The sequence below is a fragment of the Molossus molossus genome, unplaced genomic scaffold (assembly GCF_014108415.1).
Source record: "Molossus molossus isolate mMolMol1 unplaced genomic scaffold, mMolMol1.p scaffold_m16_p_2, whole genome shotgun sequence".
Lineage (NCBI taxonomy): Eukaryota > Metazoa > Chordata > Mammalia > Chiroptera > Molossidae > Molossus > Molossus molossus.
In genome coordinates this window covers 62,739,623-62,759,633 of record NW_023425355.1, presented here as the reverse complement: position 1 = coordinate 62,759,633, position 20,011 = coordinate 62,739,623, and the positions used below count along the sequence as shown (strand labels likewise).

At 38.4% G+C, this 20,011-nt stretch overlaps 1 protein-coding gene across 1 annotated transcript in view; it reads right to left on the bottom strand.

The window, feature by feature from the left end:
- Positions 1-20,011, bottom strand: part of OCRL (OCRL inositol polyphosphate-5-phosphatase) — a 75,652-nt gene that overhangs the window by 4,113 nt on the left and 51,528 nt on the right. Inside the window, exons 16-20 of the mRNA XM_036270070.1 lie at positions 18,954-19,064; positions 18,134-18,299; positions 17,635-17,870; positions 3,391-3,414; positions 338-454 (exon numbers count right to left, since the gene is read on the bottom strand). Coding sequence (XP_036125963.1) covers positions 338-454; positions 3,391-3,414; positions 17,635-17,870; positions 18,134-18,299; positions 18,954-19,064 — 654 coding nt within the window. The remainder of the gene's footprint in view (positions 1-337; positions 455-3,390; positions 3,415-17,634; positions 17,871-18,133; positions 18,300-18,953; positions 19,065-20,011) is intronic.

Below are 20,011 nucleotides of genomic sequence, written 5' to 3'. Positions count from 1 at the left end.
ACATCTGCAATGCCTATGTGACAGTTAAAGCAAGCATAACAGCAGTGGTCCAGGGAAAAGCATGTGCAGCCAGGAGACAGGCATACTCTGTTCAGGACCCAACTCTGCCACTATACTTATGCCCTGGTCTTAGGTAAACAACTTAGCCTGCAAGCTTTAGCGCTCACATCTGTAAATAGGAATACTTCCATCTGCCCAGGCAATCTGAAAGTGTTGCTGTGTGGAGGTAGCTTGGGAGAGTTAGAAGCTCTATAGTCTGTATTGATGTGAGGGGTTATAATTTCCCACTGGACTCACACACGTTCTGAAGTTGTGGAGCAGGCCCACTCTCACTTACCTGGTGACAGGCGTGTTTGAATAAGTGGTCTACCAGAAGCCAGATCTCCTTGGGGACCTGAAGGGGTCTCTCACTGGTGCCTTCATCCAAGGGAACCATCTGTAGAAAGGATTTCTCCTAAGAGATGAAAAAGGATGAGGGTTTAAAGGGTCTCAATAAAAACTTCTGTCTGTAACTTACTCTCCTTCAAATTTTGTTTATATGGGTACAACTTGACTTTTTTTTCTCACTGGGAACACTCCTGGTCAGGAGGTACTTGATACTGATCCCCCCAGTTAAAGGATCTCCTTTTCTAGATGCTTCACTTAACTATTAAGCATTCCATTTGGGTTTATTAGGTTTATCACTTGGATGCATTGTGTGTTGTAAATCCTTTCAAGGGTGAAACTGAGAAGGAGCACTCCAGCAATTAATCACGGTAGAGTCCACATACTACCGGAGACTTGTGGACCATTAAATCACAATTGTCAACACAGTACTCTCAGAGAGCAGCATCTACTTACGTTTTTGTTGACTTTTAACTTATTCTTCTTTCAGTTTTTACCACAAATATTACAGTTTTCATTGTTGATTTAAATGAGGTTTGCTTGTCTTCATTAAAGACAATTCCCCACATTAGATCCACATGCATGAATTATTTTAGGCTTGACAGGGCTCTTTTTAAAAAAGTGTATTTTATTGTTGAAAAGGTCTAATCTTAAAGCACTGAAAGCCATAAGCCTTAAGATCCAAAAGTAGTAAATGGATACAGCATACCAAGAGCCAGAGATACTAAGAAAAGTCTAGGTTCTGAGTCTAGAAGTTATTCTTTATATCAATAGCTCAGCAAAAATTTATCAGGGCTTTGATTCCTTTCACCTATATTTCTACTATCTGTTAGATTCTCTTGAAAGAATATAAGAGAAAAACCCAGAAGTGACATAAATTGAATCAATAACTAAATCTGAACTTGAAAATGGCCGGGAATAAACTCAATTACCTTATGTTTATATAGTCAAATATAAATTATATCAAAAAGATGTCTGAAATGGGTAAAAAGGCATCTGAAGGCAGCCTTCAGAAAAATACTAGTGGAGAAAACAGTGACCAAATATATTATGTATGTTCAACTTTAGGAAATTCTGTAAATTCCATGTAGAACCCCAGCCATGTAACTTTAAAGGAAAGAAAAGAAGCATTTTACTACTTTCCACTACAGCAGAGCTTAGGGCTCTTTTTAACATTTTGTTCTTCAATAAGCACTGGTGACCTTTTAAGCACTGTGTCTTTCTAAGGGAATGAGAAAAAGAAGGGAGCGTGACAGATGGTTACCGTTTAAAAAATTTATTTTCTTCACATTTATTTTGCTTCCTTTCTTTATTTCCATGGGCTTCTATCACTTGATATTCACATTCCCTAGAGCTGCCAGAACTTTTATCAGGGGCTCATCCTCTAAATTCTTTCCAGTTGCGAGCATTAAATCTAGGCATCTACATGATATCTGAGCCAAAACACCGTTCATAATGCACTCTGCTCACTTTCTGGACCAAATGCAACATATGTACAGATTCTGTAGCAGATGCCACCAAACTTACCATATATAAATTATTCAGCATTGTATTCATGTACTTATTTAAAAAATCTAACATGAGCCCAGCTGGTGTGGCTCAGTGGATTGAGTGTCATCCATGGACTTAGAGGTCCCGGTTTGATTCCTGATCAGGGCACATGCCCAAGTTGCGGGCTCAATCCCCAGTGTGGGGCGTGCAGGAGCAGCCGATTGATGGTTTCTCTCTCACATTGATCTTTCTCTCTCTCTCTCTCCCTCTAAAAAAATCAGTAGAAAACATTTTCAAAAATCTGACATCCAATTGACACTTTTCACATATTAAGGCATTAAGGCAACATAAGGCACTGTCCAAGATGAAAAGATAGAGCATAACCTGCTATTAACAGGAAAAGGCTAGGAAGAAGAACAGTCACAATCCTTAGTGGTTTAAAAAGGTTAATAAAATATCAGTAGGTTAAATAAACCATCCACTATCCATTTTCAAATTCATGTGTGATAATACGAAATGTCATACTTGTGGTATCTGAATACTAAAGAAAGATCATGCACAAGAAACAATACTTTTTTAAAGTCCCACACATTATCCCGAACTCTAATTTTCAAAGGGAAACCAGGCACATTTTGTCTTCTTTAAACGAGACACATTCAGTGCCTGATAAGCTCACACATTGTAACCTTAGCACTAATAACTAAAGCACAAAAATAGTATGCCATCCCCACCATCAAAATGCCTTAACTGAACCAAATGGGGAGGTAATATTAGATACAGTGTGAAAGTGCTTTAAGAATGTTTTATAAGCCAGTTTTTCTCTACTTGATAGCCCTGTGTGGAGCCAAGCACTCTCCAGCTCAAAAAGGCAGAAAGCCGCAAAAGGGGAGCTTTACTAGGTTCCTTCCCTAGGCATTCAGGAAACCTGGGTTCTAGTACTCTCTGCCCCTAGTGAGTTTTTCAGTTGTGCTGGGCCTTAGTTGCCTCATCAGTAGAATGGAGAAAACACCTGACCCCATATGATGTCAGAGAGCTAGACCAGATGATCCCTTATGAACTCATTCAGCTCTATGATTCTATTCTTATGCTCTATTTCTTGACCATATCTGGGTATTCTTTCAGTAATTAATCACTATTACCACTAACCCAAATCACACTTAATGCAAGAGTATTCCAATTCTGGTTTTACTATCATTGGAGATGGAGGACAGCTAAGTGGTGCCTTCCTCTGTCTCATGAGCTTTCATATACATCAGAAAGCTCTTGTTATTTCTCATTTCAAAAATACAAGTCTGGAACCTTGAGTCCAATTGCTTTTATGTCCTTAGTCTCAATGACTTGACCAGAACAGTAAGTATCTTTCTTGTACTTCAGACACACTAAAAGCCAACTTTGGGGGATTTTCTTGGAGTCAGAGGTCTCTGATATGGGAAAGCCTAGGGACAAATTCCAAGGACCACAGTTAAATATTAATCAAGCACAGGGAAATGCATAACCACCAATAGATTGCATTACCTTTTCTAGGAAGCTGTCTTCTTCCTGAGAGCAGAGCAGGAAAAGAAAGTCATTGACAGATAGAAAATTATTAGAATTAATTTACAGAATTAGAAACAGATCAGTATTAGAACTCAACTAGCTTACTAGATATATACACTTCAAACAGTTTTAAATTCTTCAAATAAATCATGATTGTTGAAAAATGGAACACATTCTCATATGGAAAGTTCTTTATTATGCATATTAAAATTTTGTGCAGTTTACTGAGATTATCACTCAAGAAACATTCATGTGCAGTCCTAGACTTATGTGTCTTTTGGCAGCTGCCAGCTGACATGGTCAAATGCCCACTACTGTTTCCTTTTCCTGTGCTGCCCAGAGGCAGTCCCTGCTGCTGCACTGTACAGCTCCTTGCTCCATCCTAATGCTACTTCAATGGAAAAATTTGGTTGTGAGCCTGATGGTGGCCATCCAGAAAGAGATGGCAAATTTCTGTCCTCTCAAATGCCATTCCTCTCACCCTAGCTAGCCACACTCCTTTCCATCTCCCCATACCCACTCCTGTCCTCAAAGGACCCTAGAGTCCCCAAATATAGAGGTCTCTCTGAAATGTCAATTAATTTCATTTCAGATCTTTGCAGGCCAGAACACTCATCTTTATCCCCTGTTGTGCTACCTTATAGGGTATAAGAGAAAAAAATAAAAGCAGGAGAGAGGGAAGAAGCATTAAATTAAAAAGATTTTTAGGTGTCTCTGTCTTTCATGTTACTACTACAATCCAATAACAGCAACAATAACTACACCACTACTGCTTAGGGAGCTTCTGCCATATAGTGGGAACTGTGCAAAGTGCTCATATACAAAGCCATTTAGTCTACATATGTGTATAAAGTAGATATTATTCCCATTTTACAGATGAGGAAACTAAGGCTCTGAGAGGTTAAATTATTTGCCCAAAGTCACACTATTAGGTAATAAGTGGCAAAACCAGAATTAGAACTCAGGTCTCACTCCACGGTAGTTACCACTATGCTCCCTTAGACAACTCCAAAAGGACAATCTGACTGCTTCCTGGACAGAGAGGCAGGGAAAAGTGGTGAGAATGTATTCCACTCCATGGCAGGTTAAAGACAGTGAGAAACCCCAGTTACAAGACAGCGCAGTTAGCAGAAAGAGTACAGGCACTGGTATTAGACTGTCCTGGGTAGAGAGCTGTTCTGCCTCTTATTAATTTTGTGCAGATCTTAAGCAAGTTACTAAACTTTGTAAAGCCTTCATTCCTTCACCTCTAAAACAGGTATAACAATATTTACCTCATAGGGATGGAGAAATAGCCTAAACCCAGGGGTGGTGGGACAGGAGGCCAGCAGAAGGCCTGGGTCTCTCAAACCTCCTCATACCTCCCCAGCAACTCCCAACAGGAATCCTCCCAATCCTGCCATGGCCACCAAGAACTTGTGTATAAATCACACACATCTAAGGTCTGATAATAAAAGGAGAAATCTGATCTTGCTGTCAGAGATGTGCTGGGGGGGTGCTGAGGGAGCAGTGGAGTATGTGTTCTCTGGCACTTTGAGTGGTAATGCTGAGTGCATTTCCCCCAAATGACTATGATATATGGTGGGTAGGTTGTTAGTATTATTAGATACATTAATTAAACATTCTTTTGTGGATTTACCTAGACTTTTAAATACCACATATGAAACAAAATAAAAATAATCAGAATAACAGTGCTTTATAAAGTATACAGTGTTGACAGTATTATAAATCAATACTTTTTAATGTTAAAGTTAATTCTGAGCACCAAACATCTAATTTAACATAATTTTAAAGTGTAACCTTTTTTAAAAATTTAGATTACTTACAAGCAAAATAGAGACAGACTCATAGATAGAGAGCAGGCTGACAGCTGTGTGTGGGGGGAGGGGCTGGATTGGGAGTAAAGGATTGAGCAAAAAAGAAAAAAAAGATAAAACTCATGGACATGGACAACAATGTGGTGACTACCAGGGGGAGGGTATAGGGGGTATAAATGGTGATGGACAGAGACTTGACTTGGGGTGGTGAACACACAATACAGTATACAGATGATGTGTTGTAGAATTGTGCACCTGAAACCTATATAATTTTGTTAACCAGTGTCACCTCAATAAATTCAATAAAACTGAAAAACAATAGACTACTTAGTAATAGAAAATCTACCTCTCTGACAAACTCAATTTTCTCTCCCATGAATACATGCCACATTATATCATGAGTAAAATTAGCAGAGTTTTTATACGTTAACTTGTCAAACTAGGCCCTTAAAGCTTTGAGCAGTGATCACTAGCAGTGCAAGGCACTGTGCTAATGCCTTTAGGGGGTGGGGAGGATGAGAAATGAGGCTAAAAAGGAGAAAGACATGGTCCCTCACTTGGGTTTGCCACTGAGTTGGGGTGAGGAGTCCCAGAATGTATGACCTGATATTGTGATAATTTACAAATATGAGTTCTCAATAAATGGTTAAAAACAATCAACAAACAAAACAGGGTTCAAAGGAAGGATAGACAGCTTTCACCTGGGACTGTCAGGACATTTCACAATGGAGATGGGACCTAACTAGCCCTTAAAACATTCACAGAATTTTAAAGGGTAGCAGTGGCATGAAGACATTACAAGTGGAAGGGGCAGAAATAAACAAAGGTGCAGAGAAGGTAAATCATATGAGGTTAGATTAGGGAGCATTTAATCATCAGGTTTGTGGGGAGTGTGGGGGCATGTTAAGAAAAACAGTGGGAAAGAAAAGGTGTTAGTCAGACTTTGGGGTACCCTGAATGACAGGTAAAGAAATCTGGATTACATTCAGCAGGGATGGGGGAAGTGATAGGCCTCAAAGCTGTATTACAGAAAGATCAAGCTGCCAGCCCTGAAGAGAAAAAAATGAAAGGGTAAGGATACAGAGGCAAAGGAAATGTCAAAAGATTATCAAGGTATGTCAAGAAGAGAGTAAACACCTTAACTAAAAATCAGAAAATAATATATTTTTATTATTATAATTTTTAAAAATTAATCCTCACCCAAGGGTTTTTTTTACATTGATTTTTAGATAGTGTGGAAGGGAGGGGGGTGAGAGAGAGAGAGAGAGAAAAGAGAGCGAGAAAAAAGAGAGAGACATTGATTGGTTGCCACCTGTACGACCTTGATCAGGGCAAAGATAGAACCTGAAACCCAAGTATGTGCTCTTGACCAGAAATCGAACCCATGACCCTTTGGTCCACAGGCCAATCCTCTAACGGTTGAGCCAAACTTGCCAGGGCAATAATATATATATATTAAATGAATGTATACACAAGATAAATCTCTGAAGGAAGAATCAGAAGGATGGGCAGTAGAATTACATTGTGAGTTTACTTCCCTAGCTACAGGCATAATAAAGTAGATGTAAATCACAGTTATTTCAACACTAGACTTAAGTCTGAAAATAGAAGTACCACTTAGTCCCCCCGCCCCCCGATAAACTTTCCTGACCCCAGTATTCACCCTTAGAGGAATTTTCCACTGGTAAATGCAGCTAAATAATGTAAAAGAGTCATTTAGAGGCAGATTCAAATTTAAAAATTAAAGGCAGAAAACTGAATGAATACTAAAGTTTTAGAAAGAATTACTTCATGTGAAATTGAACAGAAGAAACAAAAACCATACACCTAACAGGATAAAAAATGGGTAGTTAGATCAGTAAGACAAAGGAAACACCTACTAGAGAAATCACTGGAGATGAATTAACCACCAAGTTGTTATTCCTATTATTCTATATTTCTTATATTGTTTTCTTAATGGACATGTCCCCAAGAAAGTACCATTTGTCCACCCATCCATCAACTTTTCTCATCTCTGTATTTACAAGCCAAATGTTTAACCAGATCTGGTGTATTCCAATCTGGTCTCCTCCCCATCAGTCTAGTCTACAATTAACACTAATGTTTCTCCCAATGTATCCACTTACAAGCTCATACAACTCATCAAAGCCTCCTGCTGATTCTAGACCTTCTCTGGCTCTAGCATAAACTCATCTGTTAACTTTAAGATTCTCTATACCCTGCCCTCAGCCTACCTAACCACACATTCTTATCCTTAATATCCACTCTAATCAGAGAAATCTTATAATTTCCCCCTTTTTTTTGCAGTAAATTTTTGTTTGTTTATTTATGTTACAGATGTTTCTCCTTTTCCCCCATTGACACTCTCCTCCCCCACCCTCCCCGCCCTGTCCCCAGCTTTGTTGTCCATGTCCATTGGATACACATACATGTGTATAAATTCTGTGGTTTATCTCCCCCCCCCCCCGACCCCTCTTCTGGGGATTGTCAGTCTGTACCCTACTTCCACGTCTCTGGGACTACCCTGTTCTTCAACTGTTACGTTCATTATATTCCACAAATAAGTGAGATCATATGATACTTGTCTTTCTCTGTTTGGCTTGTTTCGCTTAGGATACTTTCCAGGTCCTTCCATGCCATCTCAAAGGATAAGAGCTGCATAATACTCCATTGTGTATATGTACCACTGCTTTTTTATCCATTCGTCTTCTGATGGACATTTGGGCTGTTTCCAGATCTTAGTTATTGTAAATAGTGCTGCTATGAACATGGGGGTACATACGTATATTCTTTCTGATTGGTGTTTCAGGCTTCTTAGGGTACATTCCTAGAAGTGGGATCACTGGGTCAAATGGCAATTCAATTTTTAATTTTTTGAGGAAACACCATATTGTTTTCCATAGTGACTATACCAGTCTGCATTCCCACCAGCAGTGTACTAGAGTCACCTTTTCTCCATACACTTACCAACACTTGTTGTTTGATGATTTGTTGATGGCAGCCATTCTGACAGGTGTGAGGCAATACCTCATTGTTGTTTTAATTTGCATTTCTCTGATGATTAGTGATGTTGAGGGTTTTTTCATATGTATCTTGGCCATTTGTATGTCCTGTCTGGAGAGGCGTCAATTTAGTTTCTCTGCCCATTTTTTAATTGGATTCTTGGTCTTCATTTTGTTGGGATGTATGAGCACTCTATATATTTTGGAAATTAACCCCTTATCTGATGTATCATCGGCTATTATGCTTTCCCATAAAGTGGGTTGCCTTTCCATTTCGGTGGTTGTTTCTTTTGCTGTGCAGAAGATTTGAGTTTGATGTAGTCCCATGTGTTCATTTTCCTCCTTTGTTTCTGTTGCCTTAGGTGATGTATCTGAAAATTCTGCTGTGTATGATGTCTGAAATTTTATTGCCTGCATTTTCTTCTAGGATTTTTATGGATTCATGAGTAACATTTTAGTCTTTTATCCATTTTGAGTTTATTCTTGTGTAAGGTGTACACTGGTGGTCAAGCTTAATTTTTTTGCATGTAGCTGTCCAATATTCCCAGCACCATTTATTAAAGAGGTTGTCTTTACTCCATTGTATGCTCTTGCCCCCTTTGTCGAATATTAATTGAGCATAATGTTTTGGGTCCATTTCTGGGTTCTCTGTTCTATTCCATTGATCTATGTGCCTGTTCTTGTGCCAGTACCAGTCTGTTTTGATTACAGTAGCTTTGTAGTATAACCTGATATCTAGTATTGTGATCCCACCTACTTTGTCCTTCTTTTACAAGATTGCTGTGGCTATTCGGGGTCCTTTTTGGTTCCATATGAACTTTTGAAATATTTGTTCTAGTTCTGTGAAATATGTTGTTGGTATTTTGATGGGGATTGTACGGAATCTATAGATTGCTTTGGGTAGTATGGACATTTTAATGATGTTAATTCTTCCAATCCATGAACAAGGTATGTGCTTCCACTTTTTTATATCTTCCTCTATTTATTTTTTAAATGTCCTATAGTTTTCTGTGAATAGGTCCTTTACTTCTTTGGTTAAGTTTATTCCTAGGTATCTTAATTATTTTGCTGCGATGGTAAATGGGATTTTTTTTTTTTTTTAGCTACTCTTTCTGTGACTTCATCATTGGTGTATAAGAATGCCGACAATTTCTTGACATTAATTTTGTATCCTGCTACTTTGCCAAATTCATTTATTGAGTCTAGTAGATTTTTGATGGAGTCTTTAAAGTTTTCTACATATAGTATCATGTCATCTGCGAATAATGACAGTTTTACTTCCTCCTTTCCAATTTGGATGCCTTTTATTTTTTTTTCCTGTCTGATTGCTGTGGCTAAGACTTCCAGTACTATGTTAAATAAGAGTGGCGAAAGTGGGCATCCTTGTCTTGTTCCTGTTAAGGGAAATGCTTTTAGTTTTTGCCCATTGAGTATGATGTTGTCTATAAGTTTTTCATATATGGCCTTTATTATGTTGAGATACAATCCCTCTATTGTCAGATTGCTGAGGGTTTTTACCAGAAATGGGTGTCGAATTTTGTCGAATGTTTTTTCAGAGTCTACTGATATGATTACATGATTTTTGTCTTTCATTTTGTTTATGTGGTGTATCACATTTATTGATTTGCTAATATTGTACCAGCCCTGCATCCCTGGGATGAATCCCACTTGGTCACGGTGAACAATTTTTTTGATGTGTTGCAGGATTCGATTTGCTAGTATTTTGTTCAGGATTTTGGCATCTATGTTCATCAGGGATATTGGTCTGTAGTTTTCTTTCTTTGTAGTGTCTTTTTCTGGTTTTGGAATTAAGATTATACAGGCCTCAGAAAATAAGTTTGGAAGTCGTCCTTGTTGAATTTTTTGAAATAGTTTTAGGAGAATGAGTATTAGTTCTTCTTTGAATGATCAGTAAAAGTTCCCAGTGAAGCCTTTCAGGGGTGGGCTTTTGTTTGTTGGAGAGTCTTAATTACATTTTTAATTTCCTTTGTTGTTATTGGTCTGTTCAAGTTTTCTATCTCTTCCCGGTTCAGTTTTGGGAGAGTACGTGTTTCTAGAAATTCGTCCATTTCACTTAGATTGTCAAATTTGTTGCTTTATAATTGTTCATAATATCTGTTAACAATCTTTTGTATTTCTGTGGTGTCAGTTATTATTTATCCTCTTTCATTTCTGATTTTGTGTATTTGGGTTCTCTCTCTCTGTTTCTGAGTGAGTCTAGCTAAGGGTCCATCAATCTTGTTTATCTTTTCAAAGAACCAGCTCTTTTTTTCACTGATCCTTTGAATTGTTTATTTGGTCTCCATGTCATTGATTTCTGCTCTGATATTTACTATTTCTTTCATTCTACTTGCTCTGGGGTTTTCTTTCTAGTTCTTTAAGTTGTGAGGTTAGATAGTCAATTAGAAATTTTTCTTGTTTCTTGAGGTGGGCCTGTAGAGCTACGAACTTCCCTCTCAGAACTGCTTTCACTGCACCCCATAGATTTTGTGTTGTGTGCTCATTTTCATTGGTTTCCAGAAAGTTTTTAATTTCTTCCTTGATCTCCATGGTAACCCATTCATTGTTCAAAAACATGCTATTTAGCCTCCATGTTTTCAAATGTCTTTGCATGTTTTTGTTGCAATTGATTTCTAGTTTCATGCCATTGTGATCTGAGAAGATGCCTGATACCATTTCCATCTACTTGAACTTGTAGAGACTTAGTTTGTGTCCTAACATGTGGTCTATCTTTGAGAATGTCCCATGTGCACTTGAGAAGAATGAGAATTCTGTAGTTTTGGGTTGCAATTCTCTGTAGGTATCTTTTAAATCCATTTGGTCTAGTGCTTCATTTATAGTCTGTGTTTCCTTGTTAATTTTTTGTCTAGATTACCTATCCAGTGATGTCAGCGGGGTGTTGAAGTTCCCTGCTATGATTGTATTGCTATTGATTTCTTCTTTGAGATCCTCTGGAAGATTTTTAATATATTTTGGTGTTCCTATATTGGGTGCATATATGTTTACCAAGGTTGTATCTTCCTGTTGGGTAGATCCTTTCAATATTATGTAGTGGCCTTCTTTGTCTCTAGTTATGGCCTTCGTTTTGAAATCTAATTTATCAGATATGAGTATTGCTACCCCAGCCTTTTTTTTTCTTTCTGTTTGCTTTGAAGATTTTTTTCCATTCCTTACTTTCAACCCATGTGAGTCTTTTGTTTTGAGTTGGGTCTCTTGTAAACAATATATATGTGAGTCATGCTTTTTTATCCAGTCAGCTACTCTGTATCTTTTTATCGGAGCATTCAAACCATTTACATTTAAGGTGATTATTGATATATACTTATTTATTGCCATTTTTGTTTAGTGTGGTTCTATTTTTCTTCCTATTTCTTCTACTAATTCCAGCATTCCTTTTAACATATCTTGCAGTGCTGGTTTGGTGCTAATATATTCCTTTAGCCTTTTTTTTTTGTCTGGGAAGCTCTTTATTTGACCTTCTATTTTGAATGATAGCCTTGGTGGATAGAGTAGTCTTCGATTCAGATCCTTGTTTTTCATGACCTTGATTACGTCATGCCACTCCCTTCTGGCCTGTATTGTTTCTGTTGAGAAGTCAGCTGAGAGCCTTATGGGGGTTCCTTTGTAGATAACCTTTTACTTATCTCTTGCTGCCTTTAGGATTCTTTGTCTTTAATTTTTGGCATTTTAATTATTATGTGTCTTGGTGTGGGCCTGTTTGGGTTCTTCTTACTTGGGGCTTTCTGTGCTTCTTGAACTTGAATGCCTTCTTCCTTCACCAAGTTCGGAAAGTTTCCTGTCACTATTTCTTCAAATATATTCTCTAAGACTTGCCCATTTTCTTCTTCTTCGGGGACTCCTATGATGCGAATATTATTACGTTTCCACTTGTCCCACAGTTCTCTTAAGCTATCTTCCTGTTTTTTTAATTGTTTTTTCCTTTTGGTTTTCTGATTCGTTAATTTTTTTCTACCCTGTGTTTTAATTCATTGATCTGGTCTTCAGCTTCCTCTACTCTGCTGGTTAGTCCTTCCAATGTGTTCTTTATTTCTGCTATGTCATTCTTCATTTCCACTTGGTTGGTTTTCAATGTTTCTATATCTTTACTCATGGTGCTGATGTCCTTACTCATGCTGTTGAGCTTCCTCAAGATGATAGCTCTGAACTCTACCTCTGATAATTTGCTTAGCTGCATTTCATTTATCTCATCATCGATAGAGTTCTCTTGTTTTTTCTTTTGCGATTTGTTTCTTTGTTTTACCATTTTGGATATCTCAGTGGGTTTTAGAGCCTGACAAATTTTCCCTGTGTGTGTTGGTGTTCTGCTGTTTGTGGCTCCCTCTACTGCATTTTGATGAGCCTGGGTAGGCCCACATTAAACACCACTGTCAAGTCTTACTTTCCTGGGTAGATTTGCAAGCCCAGGAAAGGTTCAGTTATCCTCTAACTTTTTGCCTGGAGGTTATTAGTCTCAGTTACTCAGGGCCTTGGAATGTAGCTCTGGTGTTCTGAGTAAGAGGATTTTCAGTGGGTGGGACAGATTTAGGTTGTTAATGAGTCGCAATTTGCATTTCTTTCCTCACCTGGAAGGAGCTGAATCTCCAAGGGAGGGGCTGCTGCTTTTCCCCACAAGTCTGGGAAGGAGCAAGCTGGCCACTGTCCTTTGTGGCCGCGACTCAGTAAAAACTCTGAGTGCCCTCCAAATCCCGGCTGTCCCCAAAGAGTCCCAGTCCAGTCTGCCCTTCCTCTGCCTGAGTCCCAGGTGAGTGACTGTAGCCAAACCAGTGCTCTGTTTTGGCCCTCTGCACTGTGGAGCAAGCATAGTCTTTTATCCCCTAGGGCACTGCTCACAGTGCTGCTCTCCGTGGGCTCCCAGCCCAGCACCCTCTAGTGCCTCTGCAGATCCTTCTGGTGTCCCTGATTATATGGTTCTTTCCCGCTGCTTTTCTGTTGCTTTTTTCCGATGATTTGTCTTTATTTTAGTTGTAATTCCCATATGGTCCTGGGAGATCATCTTTGCAGCTTCCATTCACTCCGCCGCTATTTTTGCATTCCTAATTTTTCACTTTTAACCTTAATTCACTATGTCCCTTATGCCTGGAAGAGCTTGCTCGCCTAATATAAGAATACATTTGGACTTGACTCAAAATCCTTCTATAATGAACCCCCAAACACTTTCCTAGTCCACTTTATTCTTATATGCTGAACTAATTTCTAGTTATGTTAATGCTACATGCATTAAATAATCAATAAGTTTTTATAGCATAAAGGGCTTGAGTAAACAGCACAGGAAAGGAATCTATTGTTAACAAAATTACAAGCTCCATAACTCTCATTCTAAATGACATTCCAAAATATTGACTTCTTAAACACACTGGACATTAGCCAGTAAAAGTGGCTAATGTTATCTCTAACTGAACTCCCTATTAACCTTGATTTAGAATTTAGCCATAGTGTACATACAAGTAAATTTTTATTACCATTAAATTACAAAACCCACATAAACTCCATAATAGTTTGTATCCAATATGTAGTGAATAAATATTTATGATTATATGCTAATTATATGCTAGTTTATAAACCAAAAAAAGTCTATCTTAATTCTGGAAAAGAATAAAGATAATTACAAACAGATTCTCCTGTTTGCCTCTTGGGCTAATCCCAAATATTCTAGGAGTAGCAAAATCGTTGTCATTGACACGGGCATGAAGAATGAAAGGACTCGTGCCAAGAGAGTGTGGCACAAGAATCTTTCTGAAATGTTACATGGAAAGTCAACACAGGCACTGAACTCATTTCTGATTTCACTATAAATTTAGAGTAAATAATACAATGACAACAACAAGTACCATTATTAATAGCATTGTTCCATGGGATATGAAATATCATCTTGGGTCTCAGAACAAACTAAGATAGCACTTCAGAAGGGCAAAATCAAGAATGGGGAAGGCATTATGATTAGGACACAGATGTTAGATTTCTTGTTTACTGTCCCACACTAATATGGATAATTTCCTCATCAATGAAATACAGGAATTTAATTAATGCAAAAATGCAACAGGCTGTGAAAAGAATCAGCACCCTAAATCCTATAAAATAAAAGCTTTAAAAGAATAAATGATGACCACACATATACAATTTAGTAAGTACTCAGCAATTTTGTAATGAAAAAATGATCAGGGTTCTATTTTTTTAAACACTGAATCATTTGTGCATAAAAAGAAGGAAAGGGCTTCCTACAGAGCCATTAACTCCACTAAAGATTTTGGCTACTTCCTATTCATGGTCAAACATGGCTGAATTACCTGATAATATTTAAAATAAAATTTTTAAATTTTATGCTTGTTGAGCTCTTTCCAGTCACTTTAATATGGGACAAGTATAGTAAAGGGTATTATAATGCTTTTGCCAACTCGGACCAAAAGTAAAGCTAGATTCCAGTTTATGGGAAATAAGGTGGCAGGAGGGAGTTTCAAGGAATAAGTTTAAAAAATTATCAAGCCCGCCAGTGTGGATCAGTGGATTGAGCATTGTCCCATGGACTGAGAGGTCCCAGTTTGATTCCTGGTCAGGACACATGCTGGGGTTGCTGGCTCAATCCCTAGTAGGGGGTGTGCAGGAGGCAGCCAATGGATGTTTCTCTCTCACATCGATGTTTCTATCTCTCCCTTCCTCTCTCTCTAAAAAAAAATCAATAAAAACATATTTAAAAAAATAAAAATAAAAAATTATCAAGAGGAAACAATCAGACAAATTTAGAAAATACTGGATTCTTGACAGGAAAAGTGTACTGGACTCTTAAAAATTCAATGCCACTAAAGAAAAAAAGGTGAACACTGTTCTATTCCAAAAGAGACTAAAGAGACCTCACCAAATGTACTTACTGTATGAATCCAGACTGGATTTAGGCTTCAAGAAAACTATAAAAAAATTATTGGGACAATTGGAGAAATCTAGATATGGACTGCCTAGTTTTCTTAGGTGTAATAATGGTACTATTGTGCTTATACAGAAGTTGTCCTATTCCTTAAGAGCAGCTGGCTGAAATATTCACTGGTGAAAGTGACATATTACCACTCAATTTCAAATGTACAGCAAAAAATAATCTCTATCTATACAGGAATGGGCAAAAGTATGTTTACAGTTGTGAGTATATGACAGAATTTATTCTTGTATTATTTTTTGTATTTCAACTGTCAACCTACTTTTGCTCACACCTGTATGTATGTAGAGCATGTGGGTGTTCATTGTACTTGTCTTTTTTTTTTTTTTTTTTTTTTTCAGTCCTCACTTGAAAATATTTTTCCATTGATTTTTTTAGATAAAGTGGGAGGGAGGGAGGGAGAGAGACACATTGATTGGTTGCCTCCTGCACGACCCCAACCAGGACCAGGGATCAACCTGCAACTCAGGTACGTGCCCTTGACCAGCAATGAAATCTGAGACCCTGACACTAAATGCTAAGCCAAACCAGCCGGGGTTTTATTTTTTTAATCCTCACCTGAGGATATGTTTTTATTAATTTTAGAAAGAAAGGAAGGGGGAGAGAAAGAGAGAGAGAAACATCAATGAGAGAAACATCAATTGGTTGCCTTGACCGGGGATCGAACCCGCAACCTTTTGGTGTCTGGAACGTCACTCCAACCTACTGAGACACGCATCTGGGGCTATACTGTTCTTTCCATTTTTCTGCACATTTGCCATTTTCATAATATAAATTGGAAAAAAAAAGAAAGCTGGAAAAAATAGTGTTTGGAATGGAGAGAAGAGGGTATGAAAAAAAGAAAAACAACTTCATTTACAATATATTCTAAAAGGTTAAATATTAAATTTGTTGGTAGAAGAAAAAACAAGTATCATGAAAAATAACAGAATGTTAGGATATGAATTTCTGAAGAAAATGGTTCTCTCTTGGACAGAGGTAATACATTTAGTCATAAGGGCCCTAGGGAAACAAGTATAATTCCAAGAAAGAATGCTGGGAGTGGACTCAAGTGTTTTAATCTGCCATCTGAGTCATAGCTAAAACAATTCCATGGCAACAGAACAGATCACAGTCAGACAAGCCAGCAGCAGCCTGCCCACTGACCTAGTCTTCTGGCTAGATGATACAATCACTGCTCTGGCCAGGGCAAAAGGATCAAGTGAATGTAATGGTAGGGATAACGTAAGGTTGTCATATCATCTAAATTTCTTTGGCAAAAGATCAAGGATATACTTTTATAGCCTAAAGAGGTCTGCACACAAATGCAACAATACATTCATTTAGAAGAAAACAACAGGATGAACTTGTTACTAAATCAATTTATGTTACAATAGATAAGCATTTCCTCCATAAGGATACTAATATTACAGTTTAGTGACAGGAAGGGAAATCCTCCTCCTTTCCTTTCTTTTTTTTTTTTAACATCACCTGAGGACATTTTTCCATTTTTTGTTCAGACAGAGTGGGAGGGAGAGAGAGGAAGAGAGAGAGAGTGAGAAAGAAACATCGATGTGAAAGGTACACATCGAGTGGCTGCCACCCGCACGACCAACCAGGGCCTGGGGAAAACTGCAACTGAGGTATGTGCCCTTAGCGGGAACTGAACCCGGGTCTCTCTGGACCACAGGCCGACACTCTAACCACTGAGCCAAACCGGCCAGGGCCTTCCTCTGCTTTCTTAAGGGAGTCACATTAAACATGTATCAAACTTCCATGCACATTATAATCTTCTGGAATGCTGATAAGTGCAGATTCCTGGGACTCACACTCTGAGATTCTGATTCTGTTGCTAGAGGTTGGGGGAGGGATCTGCACTTGCGTAACAAGCCTGGGGCTTCTGAGGCAGGTACTCTGAAGTTCACATATGGGTCTGGGCTGCAATAAGCAGCCAAGTTTGACTTAGATTAGATAAGATATAGTGAGGAGCAGTAGACTGGAAGTCAGAAAATCTAGGTGATAGATTTGTCACTAACTTATTCTACTTTGGGCAAGTTATTGTCTCTGTGCCTCAGTTTTCTCATATGTTTAATGGGCATAATACTGCCTCTCCTATCTACTGTACCTCACATACATGCCTATTTATACAAAAGTGACTTGGAAGTATGAAGAGTGTAACAAACAAGCATTATATCTTTAAGAAGGGAACCTTTAATCTAATTCAGTGAATTTAATATTACCTATTATGTTCCTGACAAGAGCCAATTATAGATTACCCTTTCTTCTTTCCTTTTAGTCTTAGTCCTAATGAAAGTAGTGCTTGAGTAAGTGACAGTCTTATTCTTATCTTTCACATGAAATCCCTCACAGTCCACCTCACCCCCCTCCCGACAAAAAAAGAAAGCAAAGAGACAATGAGGACATCACTTAAGTATTGTAAAAATTATATCTAAAGGAGGTTATATCTTAGGATGTTTCTTACCAAGTCTATAAGTTTGGTAACAGGAACTTCTCGGATTGGCCTTTTCATTCGGCACAAAGCCTCTAAGGATGTGCCAAAACAACTTGGGAGGTAATTTCCACTGATGGTCAAAAAGTAATCTTTGCCTCGATGCAGGTGAAGGACAAGGATATCTTCAATTTTATCTTCCCCCGAGTTCAGGATGGTCACTGAGTCTTTGCTGACATAAACATCAAGGGAAATGTCCACTGCCTCATCTGAAATGTAAGAGATGTACGTGGTAACAGAAACCTCCAATAGGAAAACAAAATGGAGATGAGAACTAACAGACGTGTCCTCTAAGAAAGCATCAAGTGACAAAGCAGATATTGGACACACAAAAGAGGTATTCCCAATGTAATGACAGTGAAGGTAAGAAACATGTGGTTAGAGAACAAGAAGTTAAACAAAGGAAGGTGACATGGGAGTCATGAGGGGATGGTACATTACAAGCAGAGACAATGGTAAAGGAAAAACTCACTTGGCTCCAAGTAGCCCTCAAAAGGTTCAGCCCGAAGCCATGGCTTGCAGTATTGGCTGTCATTAAGTTTAGGGATGAAAGAAAAATGGCAGGGAACCTGTCCATTGTTGGTGATCTGGAACTTCTCCTTTTGTAGTTGCCGAAACTTCACATTCTCAAACACAAACTGGGGAATAACAGACAGACACAAACATGCATCACTAGTAGGGGAAGTAAGTCAGTTGGATTATTCCACAGAAAATATGAATAAAGAATGAGGTCATTATTAACCAGGTGTGCAACTGCCATATAAACTCACCAACCGAGCCAGCTGTACACTATCCCCTTTCATATATTACTATACTCCCACCAGCACAGGAGGACTTAGGCAGTTCTTGCTACTTCTCTAGGCTACTCTGATTTTTCTGGGATCCTAACAAGATAACCCAACCTTGGGTCAGGGCATTCATCTCATGACCAAGTCCTGGTTCTTGAGATATGAATTAGCCAGCAACTCTAAAGTATTAAATAAGAGTAGCTAAAAATCTGAGGACTTAATTTTGTACCAGGCGCTGTTTTAAGAGCTTCACATGTATTGACTTATGTAATCCTCACAACCACTCCTATATTCAGAAAAGTAAATTGTGACTCAGAAAGGGTAAGATACTCGCTTGTGGTCATAAATCTACTAAATGGCAGAGCTGGGATTGGAATAAAGGCAATCTGATTTCAGCAGACATTGCCTTCACCACTTTGCTGTGTTGCCTTCTCTAAGTCACATGGTTTTCCCTGTGCTAACCATGAAGGGTAGCAGAAGAGGGTGTCATGTACTTTTGTTTACCTCTCTCCTGCTGAGTTCTAAGGAAGGAAGAAAGTCATTTTCCATTCTGTCCATGATGCGTACAATATCTTCAAACACTTTCCGATACCTCCTTTCATCGACAACTTTCACCTGACAGAAAACAAACCCTCTTTTCAGTCTTACATGAACTCATCTTCTTTTGAGATTATCTAGCAATTAAAACTTGTCATTACAACAATCATTTAAAATAAACTGTGGTTCAAACAACATCCTCAAACATTTTCTTATATTTCACAAAACTTTTGCATCAGAGAAAACAGATCCTTATTTTAGACTTATGGATTCTTAAATATCTCTAAGAATCTAACAATTTTTAAAAGATCACTAAAGCAAACATAAATTAAACTGAGAGTTAAATAATCACACACTTCAAGATGAAGGTAATGTTAATTGGTTAACTTTCTGTAAAAGTGAAACCTCTGTGCTAAGAAGCTTAGCAATACTAAAAAAAAAGTATTCGAGCCCTGGCCGGTTTGGCTCAGCGGTTAGAGCGTCGACCTGTGGTCCCGAGAGACCTGGGTTCGGTTCCCGCTAGGGGCGCGTACCTCGGTTGCAGTTTGTCCCCGGCCCTGGTCGGTCGTGCGGGTGGTAGCCACTCGATGTGTTCTTTTCACATCGATGTTTCTCTCTCTCTCTCCCCGTCCCTCTCTCTCCCTCCCACTCTAACTGAACAAAAAATGGAAAAATGTCCTCCGGTGAGGATAAAAAAAAAATTAAAAAAAAGTATTCGAAAAGAATTTTTTCTCTTTCCATGGTTATTTGGTGGTGGAGAAAATGTGATGATATTTAAAAAAAATATGTTTTTATTGATTTTCTTTTTACAGTGAGAGGAAGGCAGAAAGAGATAGAAACATAGATGTGAGAAAGATACATTGATCAGCTGCATCCTGCATGCCCCCTACGGGGATCGAGCTGCATGCAATCCAGGCATGTGCCCTGACCAAGAATCGAACTGGGACCTCTCAGTCCATGGGACAATGCTCAATCCACTGACCCACACTGGCCGGGCAACTGTGATGATTTTGTAAAGCAATTTC